Below are 19,620 nucleotides of genomic sequence, written 5' to 3'. Positions count from 1 at the left end.
TCACTTAAATTCATGCTGAGACAATGACGCAGCGAGTTCCCTTCCTGGAAGCTTCTTGTCGAATCCATCCTTTCCATTCAACCAGTATGTTGTCATCTTTCCTTTTCCCTGTAAGTAACCATTTAAATTATTATAGTATATCAAACTTTATGTTCCTTCACCAGACCAGAACATATTTGTTTACTTTTCACATCATTTCACAGCAATATGTCAACCATATAGCACCAACGTAGTGTATTTAAAAACTGAAATATTTCCAAATTTCACTATTTCTCTTGCAATAAATCAGTTCTATAAACAGTTGGATGTGGCTACAGTGGCCAGGGTCATTTCTAGCTGTTTGTTTACCTTTGCTTCAATCTGCCCTCTGCATTCTAAGTGGTATCCAGTAAGGACTTGAAGAATGGTAGCTGTAGACTCGCTCATATGTATCCTCAATGCTTAAATTTGAAGACAACAATTATTTCCCCTATTCACAATCTTAAGCATTTTAAAGTACTAAAAGTTTTAGATATACACTTTCAAACCAAATATTCAAGGAGAATATTGACAACATTTGCCACAGACAGAAATTATTTGTTAATTTTTACTTGGTGATGTTATCTTTAAACATCCTGCAATACTTACCAACAGAATTGGATTCCATACGGGAAGCTGTGTTCACAGTATCTCCAAATAGACAATACCGGGGCATCTTCAGACCAACAACACCAGCAACAGCAGGACCTTAAAATCAAACCATACATTTATACTGATTCAGTCAATTGATATGCACCAATAATTACCCTATATCTCCAGTCCTCTACTCTCAAGGAACACTTCCCACCCAGTTTAGTCATAATCAATTCACCAGAAAATACCAAAAATATTTCTCAAAGAATTTCAAATTATGTTTGAAATCAGTATACTGCATTGTGTTAATTACATTTCATGATTGTGCTAATAATTAGTCCACAACCTCTACTTATTACTTTGAATTAACCAGTCAATGTTGCCAGGTTACCTGAGTGCATTCCAATACGTAGCTGGAGCGTTTCATCTGGCATGTGTCTAATTTTGAAGTCTCCAATAGCACTCATCAGGTCCAGTGACATGGTAGCGATTTCACCTGCGTGAAGGTTGCCATTTCTGATTGGCAGACCACTGACCACAACGTCTGTAAGTAAATATATACATATCTCCATATGTCTAAAACACATTAATGCCCTCACTCTTACGTAAACCAGAGTCCGATTAGGTGTAGAACTTAATGTTAAGATAATGTTTGACAAATAAGAACCAATATGTCGAGAGGTTCTCAACATATGACATGATTTGGAATGGGGCAACATGGCCCTGGTGAACATGATATGCCCTCCCCCATAAAAATGGGGGAGTTTAGAAATTTCTGGTTCCTACTTTTTCCTCTTTATATTTTTTACTATAAAGTAAACTTGATATTTTAATTCTGTGGTGTAAATAGGAACTAACTTGGATGAAGTGTTCACAAGATTTCTTTTACATAAAGACATCATATTTTGAATACGAGGATAGTAAACCAAGGATATTTACAAGCATCTCCAATAGTCTCCACCTTGTACACATCATAGTTGTCCAAAATGGAGTCAAAACAGGTATATAAATCGTTGAGGAGGTCCACAATCTGGAGAGGAGTACTGTTTCCAGCAATCTTTGTGAATCCCACGATGTCACTGTCAAACAATAAAACAAAGAAATTTCACCCAAACTTGGGACACCTGTCTCCACACTAGAAAACGACACATTTCAAAATTCCTCAAAAGCAGGGTCATGCAGCACTGAGAAGCAAAATGAGAGATAAAGACCATTGTTCTAGTTCTGATCTGAGCATTAAACATCAAACACAAACAATTATCAGTTTACCTGAAGAATATTGTTACACATTCAAATGACTCAGCCTCCACTGGTTTCCCATGTTTCAGATCTTCCATGACTTTCTTTGGTAACATCTGACTCAGCAGCTGTTCTGTCTTTGCCTTCTCTGCCACTAGTTCTTTTGTCCTCTCTGCCACAATCACCTCCAAATTACTGGAGTATTTTTCCAGCTACAACATGTGTGAGATGTGTTTTATACAAAAAATCTATTTGTAAATGCAAATCCTGAATTGAACTACCCTATCAAGTTGATTCAGGAGAGAAAACTCAATATCCTTAATGAATATTTGAAGTCAAAATTTGACAAATGGCAACAGAGTTAATTTTGCTTGTGACATATTTTGGTAAGAATTAAAAAACTGTCAGACTTTAAAAAAGTTGGTTTTAGTTTCACATTTTTGCATAAATCACAGATAAGGAAATTTGACCTCTGACAGTTGTTTGGGAGAAAGACAGAATGTTTTACATACTGAACAGAAAATTTGCAATTGTCTAGTCTGATTATGGAACCTTATTTCTCAAGTAGGTCAAATCAAAATACCATGTTGACAAGGTTATCGATGAGTTCTCCTTTAATGGGATAGATCTCATTCAGTCTGTCCAACATCTGGCGGAATGTGGGTCGATTGTCGGGACTAGCACCCCATGCTGTCTCTAGGAGCTAAAACGAAACTTTTCTACATATATTACTAACTTAAAGAGCATTGCCCTATTCAGTGAACAATCCAGAACAAACAATTTATAGTACTGATAAACAATATTATGCTTTATGCCATCAACATCACAATATCCAATCTAGTCTATTGTTTGGCCTAAACCCTGCCATTACAGTGTAAGATTATAAAATAAAATTAGCCCTGAATGAAGAACAAACCTTTCTCATCCCAGTTTTTGCTGCATACTCTTCTGGCAAACATTCATCTGATAATTTGGGTCGGAATGGTTTTGTCGTGTCTCCTCCGTTTTTGTACCATATCTGAACAAACAATTTTTTAAAAGAAATATTAAAAACTTATTGAAATTGTAATGTCCAGCACACAGCAGTATTAGAAAATCAGATGGAGTAAAAGTCCGACTAGCAATGGATTTAGACTAGTAACAGCAAGATCATCTTTCAATTCTACTATGAACAAAAGACCCAATGGGCCTGTAGCTGATCATATTTCATATTTATCTAAAATATTATACCTCATTTTTTCCATTATAGCATCATGACCCTAGCTATTGATTGAAAAAAAAAAGTTGCTCAGAGATTTTAAACCATCTAATTTTTGAGGGTGAGTCAAAGTCTTTCATCTAAACTGTTGACTAAATCTGTGGAGGGGTTCATAAAGTATCTTGTACACACAATGTGTGCTATGGACACATACCTGGATGCACACAAGGACGCACAAAGTGATTATTAAATGAAATGATAATAACTAAGTAAAAGGAAGTGGGTGGGGTTACAATAACCTCCCATTTTACAAACTGGATGGAACATTATACCTGCTTTGCTTCAGAAGCCTGTGGGGCATCTTTGTTTTCAACCAAAACTAGCACATCTTCAACATTCAAATAACTAAGCTCATTTGTGTAGGGTTCCTCTCTCGTACACATTTCTGTCAATAAAATTGCAAACCTACAACAGGAAGAAAAAAATGTGTTTGTTACATACATGTATACCCAAGGCAAAGTGATCTGCTTACACTTGCAATGATAAGCAGTTCTAAAGCTGTTCTTAAGCCTTCCTATCTGTTACTTCAAAAACATTCTCAAAAAAAATGACTGTTGCTTAGCATTCCATTCAATGGACTGCTTGTGAATGCTTGTAAACTATTAGTAGGAGTTCAAAAACTGCCAAGAAATGACTTAAAGGTTTCTTAGCAGTCCTTAGCCTTCACCTGGTACAAATTTTTTGGCACAAACATGTGCTCAATGTACTAAAAGTCAAGGCCAAAGTTAAATATTTGAAGTTTGGGACGCTATTGCCAGTTGGTTTTTAAGTGTGTTGGAGTATGCACATGGCTCCAGGATTAAACAGATTTCAGAATAATTGAGACATCTAAGATGATTCTTTAATATTTACAAGTGCACCAATGAATGAGGCAATGCCCTTTATTTTTGCTTGTTTTAAAAGCTAGAAATTTCACTGAAATAAAGCAGCTTAGATTATCGTTATGTTGATCTGAATTGTATGGTATCCTCAAAACGTATAGTGTTTCATGGATTGTAAGTCAGTACTTCATTAACTGGTGATGAACTATATTTGCACTTATAAATACAAAACGTTTTTGTTACAAAATAAATATCATTAAAGTCTAGCTACTTTAGATCAGTATCAAAAATTCAAAGACCCGTACAAATGGAACTAATTCATCAACTTATTCACACCTGACATGTATTTCACACATGATTAAACCTCAAAAATAGTAAAAATGATTATGCAAAATTGTATGGAAAATACTATATCATTCAAAAGATATTCACCAAGCTAAGCAGTTTTAGCATTCCTAAGCAATTAGTTGCAACTGTATTTGGAATAACTAATTTACATTTTCACATTCCTGAAGCAGCAAGGAAACTAAGGATCCAGTAATGTATGTGTTACATACACATATACCTAAAGTAGCATGGAAACTAAGGATCCAGTAATGTATGTTACATACACATATACCTAAAGTAGCATGGAAACTAAGGATCCAGTAGCAGGAAATTATGTGTAAGCAGCTGAAAATGATGTGTAAGCAGCTGGAAATGATGTGTACGCAGCTGAAAATGCTATGTAAGCAGATGAAAATGATGTGTAAGCAGCTGGAAAGGATGTGTAAGCAGCTGGAAAGGATGTGTACGCAGCTGGAAAGGATGTGTACGCAGCTGAAAATGCTATGTAAGCAGCTGAAAATGATGTGTAAGCAGCTGGAAAGGATGTGTAAGCAGCTGGAAAGGATGTGTAAGCAGCTGGAAAGGATGTGTACGCAGCTGAAAATGATGTGTAAGCAGCTGGAAAGGATGTGTAAGCAGCTGGAAAGGATGTGTAAGCAGCTGAAAATGATGTGTAACCAGCTTGAAATGATGTGTAAGCAGCTGAAAATGATGTGTAAGCAAGTGCATATTTGTGTAAAGATTGTGTTATATATACTGCAGTATTGAAGCCAGCATTTCACTATACATACGAATAGATATCTCCAGCTTTAGTTCCATTTCGTACATCATCTAATCTTTTAGCTTTTGATAGAAATTCTGGTGCAGTCCATAGAAGTTCTCTGAAAAAAAAGTAAAGATTATAACATCTTTGTAACAATAAATATTTAATCCCAGCTAAGCACTAGGTCTATAGCTTTAATATTAAAAACACTTTATTTTGTACTTCCTGACTTTAGGAAAGATAAAATTACAAATAAAATAATGACAACCATTTACAGTCTGTTCAATCCTGTTTAAATTGCCTGTTTTATTACCAATGTGTTAATGTTATCTTAGAAACCTACACCACTGTTGAAAACATGAGGTTATATCTAATCAGAATATTTACTTAATTTCAACCCGTCAATATGAAAAACAATTCACTACATTAGAAGGATAATTTCAGGTCTTACTGTCACTAAACTATTGACTTCCTTATGTGACAATTCTGAAAAATAAAAGTATTTTAGATCAATGATAAAACTCCAAAGTACTACTAGTCATCTTCTTTTTGTTTTTGTTTTTTTTGACTGACATACCGGATTTTGGGTAAATCTTCCATATTTGGTCGAAGTTTTCTGACACCATTATAACGAAGGGTAGGTAAACCAAATCCTGTGTAGTAAAGATACCAAATTATGTCTACAATTTGTCTACAACTACAAACACAATCTTCTAATTGTACATATATACTTTACAATTCTTAACACAGTTTTCCAACTGTACATATTTAAACTCTTTAAGTGATACCTCACCTATATCTTACAGGAGCAATTCATGTAGTTGGATATCACTAACTTCACAACTGTTGCAAAAATGTACTTCAATAGTTTTTAACAGATTCGCTACCTGATATTTTACATGTCCATCTGTTGTCCACGAGGCAGTTTGATGATTTCAGTCTGCCATGAGATCCAATATCTGATCTGTGCAAAAATTCCATTCCACGACAAATATCTTTGAGAAGTGAGAACCTGAAATCCCATCCCAGTTTGATACTTTCATTAGATAACATGTCCTCCAGACTTCCCTGAAACAGCAGACTATCAATATAATGAGGGGGATCACAGCTAGGTCCTATGTATAAATACCATGTCAGTTGGCATTTCATTTCTCCATAAACATTAAACCAGAAAGACATATTTTGAAAATTTTGGACAAAAATTGAACTCTGTCGTAATATATTCATTTAATTGATAACCAGCTTGGCCAAAGATTCTGTATGCAACAGACCACAAAAGCTGTAGCTTGTTATATATTTGTTAAACAAAGATAAGGACCTTTTGGTCTCTAATCGAACACTCTACTACCTGACTAATGGGAAATTCCCACCAGCCAAGGCTTATAAAGCAACCTGAACTCTGAACTTAACACTCTACATTCACTACATATTGACATTGTAACATGTTAGGTACCTTTGGTGCCACTTCTGTGAGCAAACCTACATGTGGATACTCTAAACAAGCACCCACAAAGGTTATAAGGTTGTTGTGTCTTGTTTCTTTGATGCGTACAACTTCATATCTCAATGCTTCATCCTCTACATTCAAGGATACAGAGTTGAATTCCTACAATCAAAGAATGCTCCTTCAGTCAGAAATAAAAAGTTCTGTAGTCCCTAAATCTAGCTCTACATCATATTTAGGAGCAAAGTGTATCTCCCAGTAATTAATATTCCTGAAGATTTTTAAACAACAGTACAAATGTTCTATATCTTCCTACAACAAGAAAGGTCAATGTTATTTTGATACGAATATTTATTCTTATAGAAATATTGCAACATTTAAATCTTTATATGGTGAGTGGAGGCTCATTAGACAACCAGACCCCTCCTCCACCATTTCACCTAAGGCTCTGAAGATGTATAGCTAGAAATGAAGCAGGTCATAAAATGAACAATGGTTTTTGGTGGAACTTATCACAGGAAAAGACCAAGAAAAGGTTGCTCAGTGAGACAGTGTCGATAACAGTCCAGATTACATACCTGAACAAAACACTTTTGACTCCTCCAAGTACAAATATTGGTTTTGTTAGACTGCATGAATTCATCCCCTGCTGTTGACAGGAAACTGAGAGCTCTGGCATCTCCTATCATGACCTCATCCCATTTCACGAGCCAGTCCAAGTTCTTCAGGGCAGCTGCTAACCTCTGCCTGGAAAAGTTAGGACAGCATTAACACTACTAGAATGACGTTAACACCATATCAGTATAAAATAAATCATAATGCAGTAGCTATTTCTGGAAATTGCCACAAGGCAGAAATAACGAATTTTTTTGGTGCATTTAAAAGTGGAAAATTGATAGAATTGGGCCTAAACACAACCCTAAATATATAGACAGGAAACATTTTAGTATTAACAGACCATGCTTCATGTAAGCAGTCTCAATCTCAATGTTAACTCAAAGATTTTTTGTCTCAACATTTATATTGCAAAATATTTCACTTTCACATAAAAGTTTCTTAACAGTTAGTAAGATTTCTGACCTCTTGAGTAAATATTTAACGAAGAACACCAGGAAGATGATGAAGGCAATGCCGCCAAGCAGGGACCCAACAACCACACCAGGTAATGAATGGCTACATGTTGCCCCAATATAGCCAGCATCACATGTGCAGGTTTCAGGTGCAGAACAGGATCCATGGGCTCCGCAAGATAATCTGTCAAGTTAAAGGTAAAAAAGCTGAGATCATTACTAACAGGAAAGTTGACTTCAAATTGTGTGGCTGAATAACAGGTAAATTAAGAAACAAATGTTACCGACCAATACACAGGGCATCTATAATGTCTATATCTGCTCATCAGAACACAACAGACTCTATATAGATGCCTTTTTCTCCTTGAAAAATATTTTATTCTCCATCACATCACAGATGCGTGCTTTCCCATCTCCAACTTGTGGGATGGTATGGGAAAAATAATGACCTCTGAGCAATACAGACAGAAATCTCAACCTTCGGAATAAGACTTTCTAATGTAGTACTTTCAAAGCCTCAAGATTATCTTAAACATTTTAGTCTTTGATTAAGATATCTTTTCCTTTTAATGTATACTTACGTGTTACAAATTGGAATCTCACAACGGGTTCCTTCATATCCATTCTGACAAATACAGACTTCTGGAATATCACAGTGACCAAACACACAACTGCACACCATTTTATCACAGGTGGTTCCATAATAACCAGAATGACATCTAAAATGACAAGTAAAACCCCAAATAAGTAAATTAACATCAAAATGTCCATAGAGGAGGCTGTTAATAACAATCACCATCACTTTCGATTTTCATACCTGAAAAATCCATCTTAGATATTTTTCAGTAAGGAAGCAAAGTTCTGATTACACAAGACAGTTCAAATAACCAGTTAGAATTCTCTCTTCTCTTTTTTTTTTCAGAATCAAAACTTCCAATCAACTAAAACAGAGTAGATATGATAATTAAAAATCATTCAGAGCTGTCTTGATGGACTAGGGAGGAAACATTTTGGGTCTGATCAATGTGCCGACCCCTACTGTATGTACCTACGTGCAGACATCCTGGTTTGTACAGTCACCAAACTGGTACTGGGTGATATCATACTCGTTGATGCCGTTCCCTCCACATCCTTGTGTACAGTAGAATGGGGCCACAGCATATTCTGTTTCTATGACTTGTTCAGGTGCGCCAGTTCCTGGGGGAATGATAATGAGCTGTTGGGTACTGGCGCTCACCATTCCAGTGGAAGTCGTGATACTGACAAAACATGACAGATGATTCAACACAGCAATCAGATCAAAGCTTTCCTACCTTACAACAGAATAAAAACCCAAAACCATTCAGGTTAATCATATTGTCCCCAATTTACATTTGTCACATCACATGCAGTAATACTGAGACTATTCTCATGAAGTACAGTGTTTTTTGTCTAGGAATTTCTCCACAAGGGGGAAATTCCCCCCTTATGACTAAATTTTGGGGGGACAGCATAAAATCTAGGGGGGGGGGATTAAAGATGTCTTACGGACTTTTGACGTATACTTATCTATCCAAAAAATATCAAAGAAAGACAAAACTTCAAGTTTTTTAAATCTTTTTAATTTTTAAAATTGGCCCTCATTGTAATTTCACTCAATGCTTTACCGTGACATGACGATCTTTGGTGTCTTTCCAGTGTCGATGTTCGAAAATTAATACATCTATCTTTGTGCATAAATGGATTAATCTTCGACGCAGCAATGCAGGTCTGACATTGCATACCTCTGTTTTCGTTTGACCCAGCCATTTGCATTTTTCTGTGCATGTAGATTGAAACACATGTTTTCGTTTTTTCTTAGGGGCATGTTCGTTTTCCTCGTCTGAACTGGTCTCGTCTTGTTGTACCGTGTTAACGATGTTACTGTTGTTGTTTGCATCAATTTGCTTCAGGAAAATAGCGTCTATTCTCTTTTGTGCCATTCAGATACTAGATTTTAGAAACGAGCTAGCTGGCCCCAACAACACAGCCGCCACTTTGCTGAAACTGATCTGTGTCATGTATAACAGTCAAACGTTCAAGTGATCAAGACTGTCGCTTGTAAATTTTGAACCAGACTAGCAATCCGGAAAGACGGCAAAAGTTGACGTGGTTGGTATTGCGGGATTCTGGCCGCTGTACATAATTTTAAGGGGGGATTTACGAACATTTAGCGGGGAATCCCGTGTTCCCGCGCCCTAGAGAAAACACTAGAAGCATGATTTAAGAACTTTGTAACAGTTTGTTTGCTTGTTATCATCAAGTGAACAATAAGACACAGTTAAAGGTAGCCTCTTTGTAGTAGTTGGTAGCTACCTCACTGAATACCATGCAGTAGGCCTAAGGAATGTTATCATATTAGAACACCTGCTGTAACATGATCCAAAGACTCAACAACTACAGCATAGGATGATCCGGGATCTAACCTTCCTATAAACTCAAAACTGTACCAGTTAGACATCTTACCACACAGCACAGATCTTCACATGATAAACACAGTGTCCCAGGTAGACATCTAACAACACACTTCAGATCTTCACATGATAAACACAAACTGTGCCAGGTAAACATCTAACCACACATTCCAGATATTCACATCATAAACACAAACTCTCCCAGGTAGACATCTAAACACACACTCCAGATCTTCACATGATAAACACAAACTGTCCCAGGTAGACATCTAACCACATATTCCAGGTATTCACCAGCTAAACACAAACTGTCCCAGGTAGACATCTAACCACACACTCCAGATATTCACATCATAAACACAAACTGTCCCAGGTAAACATCTAACCACACGTTCCAGATCTTCACCAGATAAACACAAACTGTCCCAGGTAAACGTCTAACCACACACTCCATATATTCACATCATAAACACAAACTGTCCCAGGTAGACATCTAACCACACACTCCAGATATTCACATCATAAACACAAACTGTCCCAGGTAGACATCTAACCATACACTCCAGGTATTCACCAGCTAAACACAAACTGTCCCAGGTAGACATCTAACCACACACTCCAGATATTCACATCATAAACACAAACTGTCCCAGGTAAACATCTAACCACACGTTCCAGATCTTCACCAGATAAACACAAACTGTCCCAGGTAAACGTCTAACCACACACTCCATATATTCACATCATAAACACAAACTGTCCCAGGTAGACATCTAACCACACACTCCAGATATTCACATCATAAACACAAACTGTCCCAGGTAGACATCTAACCATACACTCCAGGTATTCACCAGCTAAACACAAACTGTCCCAGGTAGACATCTAACCACACACTCCAGATATTCACATCATAAACACAAACTGTCCCAGGTAAACATCTAACCACACGTTCCAGATCTTCACCAGATAAACACAAACTGTCCCAGGTAAACGTCTAACCACACACTCCAGATATTCACATCATAAACACAAACTGTCCCAGGTAGACATCTAACCACACACTCCAGATATTCACATCATAAACACAAACTGTCCCAGGTAGACATCTAACCACACACTCCAGATATTCACATCATAAACACAAACTGTCCCAGGTAGACATCTAACCACACACTCCAGATATTCACATCATAAACACAAACTCTCCCAGGTAGACATCTAACCACACACTCCAGATATTCACATCATAAACACAAACTGTCCCAGGTAGACATCTAACCACACACTTCAGATCTTCACCAGATAAACACAAACTGTCCCAGGTAAACATCTAACCACACACTCCATATATTCACATCATAAACACAAACTGTCCCAGGTAGACATCTAACCACACACTCCAAATCTTCACCAGATAAACACAAACTGTCCCAGGTAAACGTCTAACCACACACTCCATATATTCACATCATAAACACAAACTGTCCCAGGTAGACATCTAACCACACACTCCAGATCTTCAGATGATAAACACAAACTGTCCCAGGTAGACATCTAACCACACACTTCAGATCTTCACCAGATAAACACAAACTGTCCCAGGTAAACATCTAACCACACACTCCATATATTCACATCATAAACACAAACTGTCCCAGGTAGACATCTAACCACACACTCCAAATCTTCACCAGATAAACACAAACTGTCCCAGGTAAACGTCTAACCACACACTCCATATATTCACATCATAAACACAAACTGTCCCAGGTAGACATCTAACCACACACTCCAGATATTCACATCATAAACACAAACTGTCCCAGGTAAACATCTAACCACACGTTCCAGATCTTCACCAGATAAACACAAACTGTCCCAGGTAAACGTCTAACCACACACTCCAGATATTCACATCATAAACACAAACTGTCCCAGGTAGACATCTAACCACACACTCCAGATATTCACATCATAAACACAAACTGTCCCAGGTAAACATCTAACCACACGTTCCAGATCTTCACATAATAAACACAAACTGTCCCAGGTAAACATCTAACCACACACTCCAGATATTCACATCATAAACACAAACTGTCCCAGGTAGACATCTAACCACACACTTCAGATCTTCACCAGATAAACACAAACTGTCCCAGGTAGACATCTAACCACACACTCCAGATATTCACATAATAAACACAAACTGTCCCAGGTAAACATCTAACCACACACTCCAGATATTCACATCATAAACACAAACTGTCCCAGGTAGACATCTAACCACACACTTCAGATCTTCACCAGCTAAACACAAACTGTCCCAGGTAGACATCTAACCACACACTCCAGATATTCACATCATAAACACAAACTGTCCCAGGTAGACATCTAACCATACACTCCAGATATTCACATCATAAACACAAACTGTCCCAGGTAGACATCTAACCACACACTCCAAATCTTCACCAGATAAACACAAACTGTCCCAAGTAAACATCTAACCACACACTCCAGATCTTCACATGATAAACACAAACTGTGCCAGGTAGACATCTAACCACACATTCCAGGTATTCACCAAATAAACACAAACTGTCCCAGGTAGACATAGAACCATACATTCCAGGTATTCACCAAATAAACACAAACTGTCCCAGGTAGACATCTAACCACACACTCCAGATATTCACATCATAAACACAAACTGTCCCAGGTAAACATCTAACCACACATTCCAGATCTTCACCAGATAAACACAAACTGTTCAAGGTAGACATCTAACCACACACTCCAAATCTTCACCAGATAAACACAAACTGTCCCAGGTAGACATAGAACCACACATTCCAGATATTCACATCATAAACACAAACTCTCCCAGGTAGACATCTAACCACACACTTCAGATCTTCACCAGATAAACACTAACTGTCCCAAGTAAACATCTAACCATACACTCCAGATATTCACATCATAAACACAAACTGTCCCAGGTAGACATCTAACCACACACTCCATATATTCACATCATAAACACAAACTGTCCCAGGTAGACATCTAACCACACACTCCATATATTCACATCATAAACACAAACTCTCCCAGGTAGACATCTAACCACACACTCCAGATCTTCACATGATAAACACAAACTGTCCCAGGTAGACATCTAACCACACACTCCAGATCTTCACATCATAAACACAAACTGTCCCAGGTAGACATAGAACCACACATTCCAGGTATTCACCAAATAAACACAAACTGTCCCAGGTAGACATCTAACCACACACTCCAGATATTCACATCATAAACACAAACTCTCCCAGGTAGACTTCTAACCACACACTTCAGATCTTCACCAGATAAACACTAACTGTCCCAAGTAAACATCTAACCATACACTCCAGATATTCACATCATAAACACAAACTCTCCCAGGTAAACATCTAACCACACACTCCAGATATTCACATCATAAACACAAACTGTCCCAGGTAGACATCTAACCACACACTCCAGATATTCACATCATAAACACAAACTGTCCCAGGTAGACATCTAACCACACACTCCAGATATTCACATCATAAACACAAACTGTCCCAGGTAGACATCTAACCACACACTCCAGATATTCACATCATAAACACAAACTCTCCCAGGTAGACATCTAACCACACACTCCAGATATTCACATCATAAACACAAACTCTCCCAGGTAGACATCTAACCACACACTCCAGATATTCACATCATAAACACAAACTCTCCCAGGTAGACATCTAACCACACACTCCAGATATTCACATCATAAACACAAACTGTCCCAGGTAGACATCTAACCACACACTCCAGATATTCACATCATAAACACAAACTGTCCCAGGTAGACATCTAACCACACACTCCAGATATTCACATCATAAACACAAACTGTCCCAGGTAGACATCTAACCACACACTCCAGATATTCACATCATAAACACAAACTGTCCCAGGTAGACATCTAACCACACACTCCAGATATTCACATCATAAACACAAACTGTCCCAGGTAGACATCTAACCACACACTCCAGATATTCACATCATAAACACAAACTGTCCCAGGTAGACATCTAACCACACACTCCAGATATTCACATCATAAACACAAACTGTCCCAGGTAGACATCTAACCACACACTCCAGATCTTCACATGATAAACACAAACTGTCCCAGGTAGACATCTAACCACATATTCCAGGTATTCACCAGCTAAACACAAACTGTCCCAGGTAGACATCTAACCACACACTCCAGATATTCACATCATAAACACAAACTGTCCCAGGTAAACATCTAACCACACGTTCCAGATCTTCACCAGATAAACACAAACTGTCCCAGGTAGACGTCTTTCTACACTTCTAAATCTTCACCTGATAAACAAAGTGTCCCAGTTAGGCATCTTTCCATACACTCCAGATCTTCACCAGATATACACAGTGTCCCAGTAAGACATCTTTCCACACACTTCAGATCTTCACCTGATAAAACTCAAAGTGTCCCAGTTATACATCTAACCACACACTTCAGATCTTCACCAGATAAACATAAAATGTCTAAGGTAGACATAATACCACACACATCAGATCTTCACTTGATCCACACAAAATGTCCCAGTAGGTATTCTTATTAGTCTTACTAGTTGGTCATGGCCAAAATCGTCTGATTTACGGGTTTTACGCACTGATGTTAACCAACAAAATCTAGCTGATGTGATCCCCCCTGATTACAAGCAATGAAGTTAGCAGTTAGATGCTATTGGTTGTTTTCAGAATGTATATATTGTATTTACTTTGAATACAGGTATTCATAGATGTATTACATTGTCAAGATATGTTTCGTTTTCATAAATAATTGTATATGAATTATAATTTCTCAAGTGAGCTTTGTTGTTATTCATTAGAGTCCAATATATTGGACAATTCAATTAATATCTGCTTGACATCAAAAAACGGTTTTGACATATATAATACCCTGTTACTGTCAGGATTCAGACTAGTGACCCTTCTGTCTCTAGCCCTACACTCTACTACTCAAAGGAAGGAAGGGTGATTCCCTTCAGCCAATACAACTAAGGCAACCTTTACCCTCAACTTTTACCTATCCAATAAACGATGCTTTCTGACCATGATATGCACTGCATACCGTGTATTGATGTATGATTTGATATCATTTGGATGCTTATTTCCTGACAGTTTATTGTCATCGGGAACTATTCTAATTGAAGAATCAAGTAAGTTAACATAACCTACATGTACATGTCGGAGACTCATTGACTGAAAAGGAATTTCCCCATTTACTTGAGGTTTATCCATCAAATGGCATAAGCTCACTGTGCAAGCCCCAAACAAATTATTGCTGACAATGCCATCTGTTACAATATAACAGACTGACTTACTTGACTTTGTTTTTGTACTGAGTTGGTGGTATAGTGTAATTAGCAACCACTTGATTCCAGGGAGGTAAATCCATGGGACGCTTGGCTTGCTGCTTATACTCCGTAATCATTGTAGCATTTTCCTGGGCCAGTTCCAATATACGGGCAAAGGTGACTGTCTATAAGATAAAAAATATAAACATAATATTAAAATGAAATGGTCCATTTGATGAAAAATGATAAAACATGTCTTCAAATTGACAGCAGAGTCTAGAATGTTTTATAACTTGTAGTTGCAAAGTCAATTTTCAGTACATTTTGATCCTGCTTTGACAGCTGTTGGTCACTTTAAATTTATCCTCAAATATTTTGATCAAAAATATTAAATGCATTGCACAGGTACAGGTAACTGTTTTGATTGAATAATGAGGTGTCAATAACTTTATCACCATAGCTAACGGTTCATGAGAAAACTTTTATACACCTTGATTCATAATGGGTATGTTACTAGTAATATATTGGAATAAAATTCAGGACCAGAAAAAACTTGGATACATCAAAGTTTGACTATATATCAGTTATGAAGTAAAACTGTTGAAATCTGTTGGATTGGTCATTTGGGACCTTTGACCCTTTAACAATGACTGATGACCACTAAAACCTACCCAAATGAAACAACTTTAGGGAGGTTGTGATACTAGATATATGGATATGAACTAGATATGCCGAGAAGTTCTTAAGAATATCTTGTACACAAACTTTTCATGTGCATTACAATCATGGTGAAAATAAGAAATTACATTGTTTTAAAGACAGACTTACCGTTGCTGTGCTGGCTGTCTTATCAAAAGGATGGGGGTTACTGGTCACCCACATACCAAGAAAGCCAGGGCGGTTGCCTGTATCAGACTGGAAGTGTATTCTCCCTGACAAACCTTCAAAATCTACCTACAAACAGAAAATATCCTAAAGACCTTGTTTAATAAGCATGGCATTTAATTTGATTTGTTATGCCTGCAGATCAAAAGATCGATAGAATACTGTTTTTGTGCTATCTATTTGTCTGTTTTTAACTTTACCCTGCTCATTACTTACACCATAAGAGGTAGAGCTATCATATTTGGCATGTGTGTTCCTTGTGACAAGACCTTTTCAGTGGTACTAAAATTTTTGACAATGTGACCTTGACCGTGACCTTTGTTGTACATTTGAAAAAATCATTACCACAATAAAAACATAAGCATTTCACAAAATATGCATAAATTAATATATGTTTTAATGTCCGACTTCAGAATTTTGCAGCAAGGGGGTGGAGGAGGGGCAAATTGTTTCATAAACATATCTTGTCTTTCAAATGTTTTGATTACAATATTTCAAAAACATTTTCCTTACTTCATGAACAATATACATAACCTAGAAAACCAAGGACACCTGTCAAGTTCCACCAGAGAGTTGTTTTGATACAACATGGCTTGCACAAAAATTGTGGGTAATAAAATAAAATTGCAAATTTTCTGCATACAAAGTCGCATAAGTTTCACTTGTTATCAAACCTACACAAGGTCTCATGTATAAGAGACAACACACAAATTTGATGAAAATCCCAATACAATTATGAAAGTTATTGTGCAAAATGGCATCAAATAGCCAATTGTTTGGCATTCAAAATCCCACTCTTGAAGATTAATGTCTGTGATGTCTCGAGTACATGAACCATGAACCCACATACCAAATTTGGTGAAAATCTGACTGAAAATATGCAGTGTGTGAAAAGTAATACAATGGTATTTTTTTGGCATTCAAAGTCCCGTAACTTTTGCAAATTTTAACAGGCTTCAAATGAAAATTAAATCACTCGTTTCATTCTACTATATCTTCATGCTATTCATCAACAGATTTCCTGAAGAGATTATTTGACTGATTTGGATGTTTATATATACCTGTCTAAGAGCATTTGTCAGGGCAGGACCAGTGATGGTGAGACTGGCATTGATCATGTTGGTGATAGCAGTAGCGTAAGTTCTGACAGCATCATAACCTTTGCCCCATTCAGCCATTACCTGAGGAGTGTATAAAAATCACTATTCAGTTAGCCTTACATAAAGATATATTGTATCAAAGTCCCAATAATGATCAATTCTGTAACACCCATTATTTAACAGATTGTCTTTAAAAGCATTTCTTTCAAGATCTGCTTTTGATGGCCTTGTGTTTATCTACTTAAGAATCTTAGCATTTGGGTTAAGATAACCCATTCCCAAGGTGTCAAATATCATTTTGATCATAATCCTCCACATGTCTGGTAAAACTTTGGTTACTGTAAAATTATTCTTGTTTACTGCAAAATTATATATTACTGAGACCCAATTTTCATGAATTTTCAAAAAATCAACGATTTATGGACATTTTTTGAGGATGAATTTGGCTAAATAAATGTACTTCAACACTGATTTTAGCACTCTATGGATATATGAAAATTTGTAGATTAAGAATTAAGATTAAGAAATCACTGAAAATAAATCCTCTAAGAAACTTAATGTTTGTATAGACCTTCAAAATTCTTAACATTTTTGTTTATTCTGTTTTAAAAAGATAACTATTGGCATGCTACAATTATAGTTTACCTCATTGAGTGAGCGTCGTGGTGCTGTACCACGGTAGTTGATTCGACGATAGTTTGTGTGTTTGATCATAGCATGTTCCCATAGAGGCGTCATCATGCCGCTAACATTGTAGGTACCGCCCACACCAAAGTACCCAATCCAGGCCATGGTACAAGTGATTGGCTGTTTGTAACAATCAAAATATTCAAATTACTTTATACTCACATCTCAAAACATGTCATTCATAATAATTTCAAACATTTTGCTCCCTTTTTGCTTGTTACTGCTGCATGTAAGTTAATATTTCTTCATTTCATTTAATTGTGAAAACCTTGATTTGAGAATAATGTAATAAACAGAACTTTTAATGTGAGTGGCTTGAATTTTAACTCTTTCCATACTAAAATGAAATTTTGTGGCCACTACTGAAAGTGATTTTCAGGTTGGTACTCTGTACATGATGCATATCAGAGCACATGTCGTAAGTTATCACTTTGGTAATTGGATTATCAATGACTGCTGTGGTGTTTCCAATTCAGACATTTATTTACTGCATTCTATTGTATGAAATGAGTTGAAAATATTGTATTGAATATTTGCTTGGAAATACGATCCAATCATTCAGTGAAATGATGGGAAGTACATCTGTTCATGTGCTCACCGTGTCACTTATGTGATTTATCACCCATTCGTAACCTTGTTTTTTCTGTGCATGCACAAAGTCCATGTATTTCTGTTCTATTTTGACAATAAACTGTACTTAATTTTATATTTGATAGTTTGTAATGGTTCGAAACTGTTTTTCTCATCATCAGTGCTTCAGAAATCAAAAGTGGAATATAAGTCCACGGTTTTGTTGTCAGTGGCTTAATCCAGCCGATTACTTTATAGCTTTAATAATTGAATATGCCCAAAAGACAAAGATTATCATAATTTCATGTTTGATACTTATTGCCTGTTAGATAAACATTTAGTCAGCAAATTGCTACATATGACTATGCCTAAGTGGCAAGTAACACTCAGGTTACAAAGGAACAAAGGCATCATTACCGCAACATCTCAATATGTCACAAAGTATACAGGAGCACTTTTTGTGACATCTCAAGACGACATGAGTACACATATACTTGAGCAATTTATATACCTACTCCTTGACACATAGCATGCTGATTGGCCCAGGGGAAATGCCAGCCGACATCATTTAGCAGGCCCCATTCATAGCCATGATAGCAGGAAATATTGTGTCTGAAAACAATATCACAACTTATCATCATGTATATCATAATACATACACAAGATCCATTTAGATGAAATTAAGTATCAGATAAGGGACAGAAATAAAAAACAATATTATTTAAACAGCTGCCCCAGCTGCTTGAAAAGAGTTGACCAGTATTCAATGATAAACCACTATAGAGGAGTGTAGGTGAACATTACCTGATAGTTTCACTGATGGTTACCCACTATAGAGGAGTGTAGGTGAACATTACCTGATAGCTTCACTGATGGTTACCCACTATAGAGGAGTGTAGGTGAACATTACCTGATAGCTTCACTGATGGTTACCCACTATAGAGGAGTGTAGGTGAACATTACCTGATAGCTTCACT

The 19,620-nt window shown here is 36.9% G+C and overlaps 1 protein-coding gene across 1 annotated transcript in view; it reads right to left on the bottom strand.

Moving 5' to 3' along the window:
• LOC132543023 (uncharacterized) overlaps positions 1–19,620 on the bottom strand; it is a 36,368-nt gene continuing 16,748 nt past the window's right edge. The window contains exons 14-35 of the mRNA XM_060206478.1: positions 19,159–19,255; positions 18,032–18,193; positions 17,348–17,467; positions 16,230–16,355; positions 15,429–15,586; positions 8,587–8,793; positions 8,116–8,253; positions 7,545–7,718; positions 7,043–7,211; positions 6,474–6,626; positions 5,908–6,088; positions 5,598–5,673; positions 5,049–5,138; positions 3,382–3,514; positions 2,768–2,869; positions 2,435–2,554; positions 1,882–2,063; positions 1,552–1,691; positions 1,004–1,156; positions 628–726; positions 349–440; positions 1–108 (exon numbers count right to left, since the gene is read on the bottom strand). Coding sequence (XP_060062461.1) covers positions 1–108; positions 349–440; positions 628–726; positions 1,004–1,156; positions 1,552–1,691; positions 1,882–2,063; positions 2,435–2,554; positions 2,768–2,869; positions 3,382–3,514; positions 5,049–5,138; positions 5,598–5,673; positions 5,908–6,088; positions 6,474–6,626; positions 7,043–7,211; positions 7,545–7,718; positions 8,116–8,253; positions 8,587–8,793; positions 15,429–15,586; positions 16,230–16,355; positions 17,348–17,467; positions 18,032–18,193; positions 19,159–19,255 — 2,980 coding nt within the window. The remainder of the gene's footprint in view (positions 109–348; positions 441–627; positions 727–1,003; positions 1,157–1,551; positions 1,692–1,881; positions 2,064–2,434; positions 2,555–2,767; positions 2,870–3,381; positions 3,515–5,048; positions 5,139–5,597; positions 5,674–5,907; positions 6,089–6,473; positions 6,627–7,042; positions 7,212–7,544; positions 7,719–8,115; positions 8,254–8,586; positions 8,794–15,428; positions 15,587–16,229; positions 16,356–17,347; positions 17,468–18,031; positions 18,194–19,158; positions 19,256–19,620) is intronic.

This window comes from Ylistrum balloti, unplaced genomic scaffold, assembly GCF_031769215.1.
Source record: "Ylistrum balloti isolate Yb309-2 unplaced genomic scaffold, AGI_CSIRO_Ybal_v1 Utg369734, whole genome shotgun sequence".
Lineage (NCBI taxonomy): Eukaryota > Metazoa > Mollusca > Bivalvia > Pectinida > Pectinidae > Ylistrum > Ylistrum balloti.
Note: the sequence above shows the minus strand (reverse complement) of the source record. Positions and strands in the feature narration are given on the sequence as shown.